Raw genomic sequence first — 12017 nt, forward strand, 5'->3', positions numbered from 1 at the left:
AGAGGCCCCTACAGTTCCTAGAGGCCCCTATAGTTCCTAGAGGCCCCTCTGCAGTTCCTAGAGGCCCCTACCAGTTCCTAGAGCTCCTCTGCAGTTCCTAGAGGTCACTGCAGTTCCTAGAGGCCCCTCTGCAGTTCCTAGAGGCCCCAGCAGCTCCTAGAGGCCCCAGCAGTTCCTAGAGGCCCCAGCAGTTTCTAGAGGCCCCAGCAGTTCCTAGAGGCCCCAGCAGTTCCTAGAGGCCCCAGCAGTACCTAGAGGCCCCAGCAGTTCCTAGAGGCCCCAGCAGTACCTAGAGGCCCCAGCAGTTTCTAGAGGCCCCAGCAGTTTCTAGAGGACCCAACAGTTCCTAGAGGCCCCAGCAGTTCCTACAGACCCCAGCAGTCCCTAGAGTCCCCAGCAGTTTCTAGATGCCTCAGCAGTTCCTAGAGGCCCCAATGGTTCCTAGAGTCCCCAGCAGTTCCTAGAATCCCCAGCAGTTTCTAGATGCCCCAGCAGTTCCTAGAGGCCCCAGCAGTTCCTAGAGGTCCCAGCAGTCCATAGAGGCCCCAGCAGTTCCTAGAGGCCCCAGAAGTCCCTAGAGGCCCCAGCAGTTCCTAGAGGCCCCAGCAGTCCCTACAGGCTCCAGCAGTCCCTAGAGGCCCCAGCAGTCCCTAGAGGCCCCAGCAGTCCCTAGAGGCCCCAGCAGTTTCTAGAGGCCCCAGCAGTTCCTAGAGGCCCCAGCAGTCCCTACCAGGCCCCAGCAGTCCCTAGAGGCCCCAGCAGTCCCTAGAGGCCCCAGCAGTTCCTAGAGGCCCCAGCAGTCCCTACCAGGCCCCAGCAGTCCCTAGAGGCCCCAGCAGTCCCTACAGGCCCCAGCAGTCCCTAGAGGCCCCAGCAGTTCCTACAGGCCCCAGCAGTTCCTTGCTACGTGGGATTTCCCAGCATATTCACTTATTTCATCAAGCCAGAAAGAAGAGTTTCTCTAATAAGTCTGCTAGCAAGATGGTTTTTTTTTCTTTTAGTGACAGGATCTTTGAGTAGTCTACAGGCACATGCTACCATACCCAGCTAATTTATTTTTTTTACTTTTTGTAGAGATGATGTCTCCCTGTGTTGCCTAGTCTGATCTCGAACTCCTAGCCTCAAGCAATCCTCCCACCTTGGCCTCCCAAAGCCCTGGGATTACAGGTATGAGCTCCCGTGCCTGGCCAAGACAGGGTTTTAGATAATGGACTGTAATAATGAGAGTGACATCCCATCACATTTGCCACATTCCATAGGTTAGAGCAAGTAACAGACCTATCCACACTTCAGGGGGAGGGTTATGAAGGCCACCTTAGAGTCTGCCTGCCGCAGAGATTACTATCTCTGAATTTCAGCTTTTTCACCTAAAAACTAATACATCTGTCCTTAGGGTAATCATGAGGATTAATGCATGCAGAACTCTTTGAACAATACCTGACTTATTGCACCTGCTGAGCATCCATGCAGCAAGCTCAGTAATAGATAGGTACCATTATTATTGCTGTTATTATTTTTATTATTATTACTAGATATCTTGCTACAGCCACAAAAACATCAGCAACTCTGACCATGTTTCAGAATTCACTGATTGGTTTGCTCGTGCTTCTCAGGAGCTCCTAACCCATGCTCTTCTCACCTCAACTCAACCCACGTGCAGCTGCAGGGGCAGCTGCGGAGTTTGCTGAACATCTCTTGTCTGTCCATAACCTGATGAGAAAATGAGGAGAGGAAGAGGAAGCATCCTTCCTTTTTTAGACAGGGCTCAGAATTGCTATCAGCTTGAGTACACATCCTGGGCATTTTCAACTATCTGGCCCAAGGCTAGGTTATTGATAAAGCTTAACACTCATGGTATCCACACAGTTTAAAAACTGGATAATCTGATAAAAGAATTAAGTCCTCGTGGGAAAAGTCTGAACCTTGTTGATCTTCCTTACACAAATATGTGCAGTTTGGTGCTGCTTTCATTTGGAATTCCATATGAAGTTAGAGGTAGAAAAACCTTAATTTTCTCAATAAATATGAGCCCTGAAGCTTCTGTTCTGATTTGAACACAGCAGAAGACCTTGAATTGAAAATGTCTAGAATTGAAAAGTTTCTGAATTAGCACTCAGACTTCATTTTTGTTTCATACATCATTAGATTAACCATTTTAATTTTGTTTCTTAGATTAAATGCAACACATCAAAGGCAGTGAGAGGTGAAGTTTCTTGGTGATTTTCCTTTGTCAACAGTCGCACTCACAGCAGACAGCTTGAGACTGATCAGGAGACAGCAAAGCTGTTGACAAAGAATTTTATAGGAAGAGCAATTTGGGACTATTTATAATAGAGGTTAAGTGGCATTGCTTACCTTTGTGGTATCACAGAGCAGTGCAATGTCAAAGAAAGGTTACGTCTTATTGAGAATACTCACTTTAGTCACATAAAATATGTTATACATTACTTTTTTTCAATTGTAGAAATAACACTTTTAAAAATTAGTTATAGGGTCGTGCTTTGGATTTCATGGAAAATTAACTTACGAATAGTATCTTATATGTTAATAAATACAGGTTAGTGTTAGAGTAACATAGTCCATTTGGCAGAAGAATGGTCAAATAGGGAAGGATTTCTACAGAACAGAGGACAAGAAGGTGCACTCTGGCTTTCACCTCCATCTGTGGCACAGGCCATGTGGAAGCCTGCCTGTCACTGTCCTCATTTGCCTCCAGCTGCTGGCTTTGCTTCTGAAGTTCCTGTCACTGCCACATCTAATATCAAACCATCACCACATGGTTGGTCCTGTGTGTGACTGTCTTCTCCTCTCAGCAGCTCTGGGAAACTCTCCCGAGGACAAAGTGTTGCCTCTTCCAGAAAACACCACCGGTCCTGCAGATCCTGAGCCTGGGCCTCTGAAGACCTGCTGCTCTCCTCTGGCCCTTTCGCCACTCATCCCATTCAAGTCACCCTCCAACTTAGCAGGGACTTACGATCAGAATGTGCTTCTTCTTTAAGTTTATTTTAGCTATTAAAAATGGAAGAACTTGAAAATTATGTTTCTTTTACTCCTATTAGGGGTGCCACTCTTTCATAGCCAGAATCTTGGCTGATGAGAGGATGACGTTTCCCAGTGACTGGATCTGCTTTCACACTCATCTGCAGAAGGAGCTGGCATTTCCTTCCTTTGGGTCTTTGGCTTGGGTCTCTAATCGTGGCACTGTTGCTTGAAGTCTTGTTTTGGTTTTCCCCATAGTCCAAAGGCACAGGGGACACACACACACACACACACACACACACACACACTCTCTCTCTCTCTCTCTCTCTCTCTCTCTCTCTCTCTCTGTTCCTTAAAATATTTATTGGGGCTCTTTTCTTGTACTTCCATATTTGAATAAACACACATAGTTTGATTACAGCTTCTTCAAATAGTCAGTTTTCATCTGGCCTTTATGTATTTCCACATAGGAACTAAATGGATTAAATTTTCATTTCTTCCTTTGAAATGTATGCTCTTAAAGCATGAGGAAATGTAACAGGAAAGGACTTTAAGGCCAATGGGATACTGAGTGAGCAAAGAAGACTAATGGAGAAGGTCCATTTATTACTGGAAACTCAAAGCTGGTTATTTGACATTTATAGTTTATACTCAGCCTACTTCCAGGAATTGAGGTGGCTTCAATACATCGGGCTGATAGGGAGAAGGAGGAGGGCGGAGATTTGCCATGGCTGTGGGAGACAGGCAAATCCAGCTGCAGCAATGTATTCCTCCCAATTTATGACTGGCTTACAAAGTAAGTACCCTACAGCTTCTTCCTGGAGTTGCGTGCCCAAGTACTTTAACTTCTGGAAACCGGTTGCAATGGCCTACAGCCTGGAAAGGCCTCCCCAGGACTAGCTTGCTAGAGTCCACAGGAAAACAAGCCTTTGGCTTAGCAAAAGGCCTTGAGTTTTTATTGCTGTTTGTATTAGGTTGGTGCAAAAGTAATCACAATTTTTGGTCATTGAAAGTAATGGCAAAAACCACAATTACATTTGAATGAACCTAATACTTTGTATTCTATCCTTCTTTTACTACATTGTTTTATCTCTCCAGTTGTAAAGTTTAAAAGTTGTCCCTACAATAAGACTGTTTACACAGAACCTAGCTATTTGAAACACGAGCTGGTGGGATCACCCTTGCATCCGTTAGGGAAGGAAGGCCAGTCAGGAGCACTGGCATTTGTTGGAATGTTACATTATTCTGTCACTTGGCAACATTATTCCCATAGATTCTAAAATGAGGTATCAGCACTCTAGCGGTACCGGCTACAGAAGATCATCTTTCTGAATGCGTCCCTGAGCTCTGGGCTCCGGAAGGCGTATATAAAGGGGTCAATGACAGCATTGCACATGATCAACATGCCATTGACCTGGAAGAGAGACATGTAGCAGGCACAGTAGGGGTTACTTGGGCAGAATGTCATTAAGAGGACATGAAGGACAAAGGGGGCCCAGCAGAAGATGAAGACCCCAAGCAGGATGGTCAGTGTGATGGCCCCTTTCATGTTGGCTCTGGGAAGGGTGGGGATCTTCCTGGCGTGGGATCGAGCCAGCAGGAACATGTGCACATAAAGGCACAGGATGAAGACCAGCATCAGAGGAAACAGCGACGTGAAGGTGATCACCGTGGGCACGTGATGGGAGAAGATCACCATGGCGACGCCACTCCCCGTGCAGAACGTCCAGATGACCGCAAGGACCACCACGGTGCGGCGCATGGTCACGATGCTGTGGTACTGCAGTGCATGGAAGATGGTGATGTAGCGGTCGGCGGCAATCACAGACAGGCTGAAGATGGAGCCAAGCAGGGAGAGGATGAACAGGGAGTCGATGATGTCATCGGCTGTGGTTTCGAAACTGCCACGCAGCTTGAGATAGCCCACGTTTCTCAATATGATAAGGATATTTTCCAAGATCTTATATAGGCTGCCCAGCATATCAGAAATGGCCAAGCTACAGATGAAAAAGTACATGGGTGCCTGGAGATTCTTATTCTTGAACACAGCCAGCAGGACGATCAGATTCTCTAGAACTCCAACAATGGAAATTGTGAAAAATATTTCTTCCGGCAAAACCACACGAGGACAGTCGGAATCATTTCTTGCTGTGTTGTTGATGTTTTCATATGGGTTGAAAATGTGCTTCATTTCTCCTGCTTGTGGTTAGGCAGGGATGTTACTTGGACTTGACTTCACAGAAACTTGGTTAATTGCTCAGGATCTTTTCTTTCTTGTAGCACTTGCTGGAGATCTAAGTTAAAATCTCCCAATCACCTAAAAGAGAGTATGCAGAAATATTAGTTGAAAGTACACTAGAAAATACAAACCAGCCACACTCGCTTAAGGAAACTCTATTTGCTCCATAAAAATACAAATAAATCATTATATTAGAAAGAGCCTGCATACGTATGTTTGTTGTAGCACTGGTGACAATGACAAAGATATGGAATCAACCAGCATTCATCAATGGGTGAAGAGATAAGGAAAACATGGTACATATACACGATGAAGTACTCTTCAGCTCTAAGAAAGAATAAGGTCATGTCTTTTGTAGCAACATGGATGGAAGTGGAGACCATTATCTAAGTAAAATAACTCAGAAACAGAAAGTCAGATACTACATGTGCTCACTTATATGTGGGAGCTAAATAATGCACATGTGGACGTAGAGTGTGGAGTGGACATTGGAGACTTAGAAGGGTGGGAGGGGGTGGCTGATAAGAAATTTCCTCATGGGTAACATGAATGTTATTTGGGTGATGGATACACTAGAAGCCCAGGCTTCACCACCACGCAGTGGTGGTGGCAACAAAATGGCACTTGTACCCTTACATTTATAAAAATATTTATAAAGTATTATAATTTAAGTAAAATAATTTACTGGGTCTCATCTTAAGCACTTTGTGAGAAACAGCTTTAGTGGAATTTTGAACCGAGAAATGAGAGCAAAGGTTATTCTTTGCTGCCCTACTTTCCCTCCCATCCTTCTCATGAACACATGTGAGTGTGGGATGACAGGATGGACAGCAGTGGTGCCCTTGATGAGAAAAGAGGTAAAGCGAGGAAAGGTCCACGTGCGAACAGGAGAGCCCACAGCTGCCTTCTCCGACTGGGGGCGGTGGCTGGGCTCAGTGAACTCGGGAGAGAATTAGGTCTCTTCCTTCTCACTGCTCATCTCCCTGGGCCACTGCCTGACCACCCCAGCCTGTGGGATAATGGCAAAGGTGTGGATGTATCATTCCCAAAGATGACTATGCAATGCGCGTTACCGCCTCTGTTTCAAAGGTCCAACTCCCGGGACTGGTATTTCTGGAGAGTTCTTATTTTCAGTGTGTCTGGGGTGAAGTTGACTGTGGCAGTCGACAGTGGGGGATGCCGGCACCACTCGGTAAGGAAAAGACACTTCCTAGGGAGGACAAATCTGGGAGCACAGCCTGTGATCTGAAGTCCACGGGGAGTCCATCACGGCCTCACTCTAGGGAATTGTCTGGAAAGGAACAAATTCCCTTGGAAAGGACTGGGGCAGAGGTCAACTGCTCAGAGGCAGGTTTGTGAGTTCGGTGGGTGTGGAAGGAGGGGATTGACAGGGAGTAGCTGCTGCTAGGGTTCTGCCTGGAATGGCCAATTTACCCTGTTTGCCTGACACATGGGCAGGGTTTAAAAGCCAGAAGTCCTGCATCCCAGGAACCACCTCAGTCCCGGACAGACGGGGATGAGCCACCTTTGTGCCTCCTGCCCAGGCTCGGGGAAGCCTGTGTGCTGTGTCCCACCTGCTGGGAAGCCTTGGGGTTGGGAGGGGACCTGCAGTGGTCAGTGTTAATGTTATCAGCCTCACTGAGCTTCAGGGTGCCAGGTATGTGGTGAGACAGTGTTATGGGTGTGTCTGAGGGTGTTTCTGGATGAGACGCACATTTGAACAGGTGACTGGGTAAAGCAGAGGCCCTCCAGGATGTGGGTGAGCCTCGTTCAATCAGCAGAAGGCCTGAGGAGAACAGAATGGCTCTTCAAGGACTAGGGGGCTCCTCTTGCCTGACTGCCTGATGGTGACGCTGGCCTCTTCCTGCCTTCAGACTAGCAAGGAAGCATGAGCTCCTCTCAGGTCTCACGTCTGCTGGCTTTCAGACTGGAACACACCATCTACTTTCCTGGGTCTCCAGCTTGCTGGGTGCAGAGCTTGAGACTGCCCAGCCGCGTTAACTGTGTGTGCCAATCCCTATAATAAATCTCTTTATGTCTCTACACATCTCCTGTTGGTTATTTTCCTCTGCAGCATTCTGGTTAACACAGGCCCATCCTGGTTAATATAGGGTCCATGTGACTGGGATGGACCATGTATGGAGGCTCTGCCAGGACAGAGATTCCCCATATCTTATGAGTCCATTAAGTGTAATCAGAATTAGTACATATTTCCAATCTCAGATGCATTTGATGGTAAAATTGATGAAAAAAAGGAAATGTTGAAAGTGGTTGTAACATTTCTTAGAAACAGGTGGTTTGGAAACCCAGCTTCCTTTGCTGTGCATTGCTGACCTGCAGCTGCCAATCCTACAAATCCACGAGGAGTCCTGAATTTGGACAGAAATGCAGCATGTCCATGGGGCCCCTTCAACAGGCCACAATCAGCCATTGCTACTGCACATTTGTGGATGCTGCCAAGCTGGTGGTGGGGGCTGCAGGTGGTGTGTGGCCCCGTTCTTGGTTAAATGGACAGTGACACGAATTGGTGGACTTGATGAGTGCTCAGCATGACCTGGGCACCAGCTAATACTCCACACACATTCACTCACTCAACCCCTAGGGGAAACCACAGCAGAGAGGCTGGGGAACTGCCCAAAGCCACAGTCTGGAGAGGATACAGCAGAGCCCACCTGTGACCACCGTGTCACACTCCTTTCACATGTGGCAAGGGTAACAACAGATGCAAGAGCCAGACACAGCACCCCCACTCCATCACGAACTGCAATGAAATTGACACCTATCATTTTCCTCTCGACTTGGCCTTTCTCAGTGCCAAGTAGGATTTGTAAATTATGCTGCGTTGCTATGCTCCTGTTGTGCCTGCTTAGGGATTGCCTGTAGAACACACTAAATGACAATTAGAAGATGCAAAACTCACTCCATATAAACTTCACAAGAACCTGCTGTGAGGTGGCGCCAATGATCCAAATATTTCAACAATGTCTTTGGCTTAAAGGACTTGGATAGGGGTCTGCACCTGCTGTGTGTCTGGCTCTCACTCCTTCAAAGCCTTCTGCTGTCCCCTTCTGTTTGCTTTTTTGTGTCTTGATTGTTTTTCTTTTTTTGAGATGGAGTCTCGCTCTGTCACCAGGCTGGAGTACAGTGGTGCAATCTTGGTTCACTGTAACCTCTGCCTTCTGGGTTCAAGCAATTCTCCTGCCTCAGCCTCCCAAATAGCTGGGACTGCAGGCACACACCACCATGCCCAGCTAATTTTTGTATTTTTAGTAGAGATGGAGTTTCACCATGTTGGCCAGGATGATCTCAATCTCTTGACCTTGTGATCTGCCCACCTTGGCCTCCCAAAGTCCTGGGGTTACAGGCATGAGCCACTGTGCCCTGCCAATGTTTTGATTTCTTTACTGCAAACAACACAGGTCTAGAGCCCTTCCACCTTCCAGGGTTTGTGGTTTTCTGGGCAACAAATGTCCACCCTTCAAGTCCACACTGCTTCCCTCTGTCCATACCCTACTGAAACCTGTCTCAAGTTCCTGGGCTCAAGGCATCCTCCCACCTTAGCTTCCCAAAGCACTGGGGATTTCAGATATCAGCCACCCCACCTGGCAGAGTGATCATAAAATCTCAGTCTTTCTTATGTTATTTGAACCTCTAGAGTTAACTTCTGGCCTGAAGACCAAGCTTCATCACCTTGAGCTCGCAGTAAACAAGATCTTAGAAGGCTCTAAACTCTGCGGTTCTCCCCGAGAGGTAGAGATGGAAGCGTGGATGAGAAAGGAGAAAAGAGGCGTTTTTCACACCTTTAAAATCTGTACCCAGAAGAAACCTGGTTGATTCATTTGCCTGAAGGCGTAGGTCGTGGCAGGCAGAGCAGACAATTGAGGCAGTTATAATTTTTCAAGGGACTGCAAGGAAAAGTGAAATCAACTTTTGTTTTTTGGCTGCGAGGGCACACAAATCATCAGAGTTAATGGCATCACAGGGCAAAAGAATGTGGCCCCAGATACTCAAAAGCATCCCCAAATGTGGCTCACCCTGTTAGATGCTCTTTGCAAAAGTCCAGGGAGCATGGGTAACTCTAAAATGAGATTTTTATATCGATTACCATCTTTGACTAAAAAAAAAAATAGAAATATAATTTTTATATATTTTAAAGGCACTAAGGGTAAGGAGAAGGCTCTGTTATGTGCTAAATTCTTGTTATGTGCCAGCTGATCCTGCGTCCTGTTCTGTGCATGGTGGGTCTCATTTTAAGCCTCTTGACAATGATATAAGGGAGTCCTATTCTCTTTGACTCACCCCTGAGGAGTTGAGGCCGAGAGACCAAGAGACCGGTCTAAAGTCTCATAGGCTTTACGTTGCACAGTTGGGATTGAAATCAAGATCTGTTTGGCTCCAAAAATGATTATTCTTAGGGCTTCCATGAATATTCATTTGATAAGGAAGTTTTAATGGCTTTAGTAAAAAATGATTACAAAGTAACTTATAAATCCTAAACCTCTGTATCTGACCAAATCAGGATGTTTTTTTTTTTGACTCTCTCTGAGATTTTTAATGAAATTCAGAGAAGAGAAAGACCTGTAGTCCCCACTTGTGGCTTAGGAAGGACGTTAATGCTGCCGAAAGGCTTTGAGCAGCAGGGCTGCAGGCGTCCTGGGGCCCCTGGGCTGTGTTTTCCGGTTCTGTGGATCTTCCTGAAGGTAAATAAGCAGCACGTGCCACTTCCCTCTGTGCTGCTGGACTTTTCTTGGATTGCTCTTCTGGAGAAGAGCTGGGGAAGGAGGACTGAGTGATGTTTACCAGAAGCTTTCAAGCCTTTCTAGAGGGCAGTCCCGTAACCCAGGCTTTAGAGAGAGCCAGCCAAGCACTGTGCTCCTGGGCTCTGGGTGCTGGTGGCGGGGCTGTCCCACCACTGGGGCTGATCTGCAGGCATCGGGCGAGGTTCTGGAATCTGCTCTGAGTGAATCAGGAGCTCCTCTCAGTGTTCCAGCTTCTGTGCTGCCTTCCTTCCTTGTTTTCACTAGATGCATTTAAGACTTTTATGTCACTCTTTGAATAGGTTCTACGGCCCAATATACTTATATGTCTGTGTGTCTGTATGTGTGGATACATACAGTACAAAGCTCCCTCCCCACACTCTATCCATTGGTCTCTTTCTTCTGGAATTTCTTGTGTGTGTGTGTGTGTGTGCATGTGTGTGTGTTTTATTATTATACTTTAAGTTCTGGGGTACATGTGCAGATGGTGCAGGATTGTTACATAGGTATACAAAGGCCATGGTGGTTGGTGGTTTGCTGCATCCTTCCCCACCCCTCACCCCACCACTGCCCCTCACCTACATTAGGTATTTATTCTAATATTATCCCTCCCTATCCCCCCACCCCCTGCTAAGCTTCTGGAATTTCTTTATGCATATACCAGCAAACATGAATATGCACATTTTCTCTCAGTTGTTAGGGTTTCTGGGAAGCAGAGGCTGAGATGGGATTAGCAATGCCTGTCAAGAATGCAGAGGAGTCTGCAGACTGGGAGGCAGGCATGGCCCCTGGGCACACAAGGAGGAAGAGATTGAGTAGTGCGAGTCTCAGCAGCATAGCTCTGGGAATGTTTTCATCTGGCCACGGAAAGGCTGCAAGTCAAAGCTGCCCATGAATATTGGTGGGGAGAGATTTGGAAAACTGAGCTGTCAACTCTTTTCCAATGGCAGGAGATCTGAGTGGCTCACGTCCATGACCAGCATGCCCTCACTTCCTGTGCATTCAGGAGAGTATATTGTACATCATTTGGTACCTTGCTCTTATCTTGGAAGCTTTTCAAAGGAGGATCACTTCCTCCTCTCTCTCCTTTCCTTCCTTCTTCCACGCATGATATTCCATTGTATGGATGTATCCCAAGTTATTTAATCTATTCTGTATTGATAATTATTTGGTTTCCAATATTTTGCTGTGTAAATAACGCTATAATGCATAATCATCTAACTATATCGTTTTACGTGAACCTGCATGAGGAAGATAATTTTACAGAAATGGAATTGTTCAGTGCAAGTGTGTATGTGTGGGTGGTTGAGATAGGTGTTCTCAGGCTGCCTTCCATAGGGGCTATCCCGGTTGACATCCTCACCAGCAATGCATGAGTGCCTACCCATTCCCCAGCCTCTTCAATACAGAGTGCTGTCAAGCTTTTGAATTATTGCCAATGACACATCTGGTGGGTGTTTTAGCATCTTGCTTTGATCTATATTCTTGCTGTGGTCTGTGACCCCCCCTTTTGGTGGCTTTGACATCCCAGTTGGGACAAGCACTCACTGCCATTCGTGCACTGTCACAGCATTTTGGCCCTTTGGTTCTTGGGTTCCTACTTCTGTTTCAGTGCCCATGAACAATCAGACCCATTCCACCTCAACATTCAACTGAGGGAGGCACCGGCATTGTCTCTTTGTGCATGACCTGTTCTTATTACTGATTGGTGCTTTTATTTCTTGGTCCTGAATTCAAAGAGAGAAGAAAAACAGTGGAAAAACAGGCAACAAAATAAGCTAAAGATGATCTAATAAAGAAGAGATGAAAAATGGGAAATAGGATGCACTAGTCAAGTACAAACCAACACACAGGGCCAGGCAGGGTTTTGCATAATTTAAAGGGTCCAATGGTGGCCTGCGTCCTGAGAGGCCCAGAGTCTGGGGTCAATTCAGGGGACTTTGCCCTCGTGCAGGGTCATGGTGGGGGCACGGGCTAGGGTATGGATGACCCCTCCTTGCTGATGGTTCAGAGCCTCTGTGGCAGCTTTTAAGGATGTTGAA

The 12017-nt window shown here is 46.6% G+C and overlaps 1 protein-coding gene across 2 annotated transcripts in view; it reads right to left on the minus strand.

Annotated features, from left to right (window-relative positions):
* Window positions 1–780: 780 nt before the first annotated feature.
* Window positions 781–12017, minus strand: part of MC2R (melanocortin 2 receptor) — a 38831-nt gene continuing 27594 nt past the window's right edge. For both annotated transcript variants that reach the window (XM_012472535.3, XM_012472536.2), the window contains exon 2: window positions 781–5296. In XM_012472535.3, the coding sequence (XP_012327958.1) occupies window positions 4277–5170 (894 nt within the window). In that variant the 5' untranslated portion in view covers window positions 5171–5296 and the 3' untranslated portion in view covers window positions 781–4276. The remainder of the gene's footprint in view (window positions 5297–12017) is intronic.

Source organism: Aotus nancymaae, unplaced genomic scaffold (assembly GCF_030222135.1).
Source record: "Aotus nancymaae isolate 86718 unplaced genomic scaffold, 86718_ANA_hifiasm-v0.15.2.pri h1tg000020l, whole genome shotgun sequence".
Taxonomy (NCBI): Eukaryota; Metazoa; Chordata; class Mammalia; order Primates; family Aotidae; genus Aotus; species Aotus nancymaae.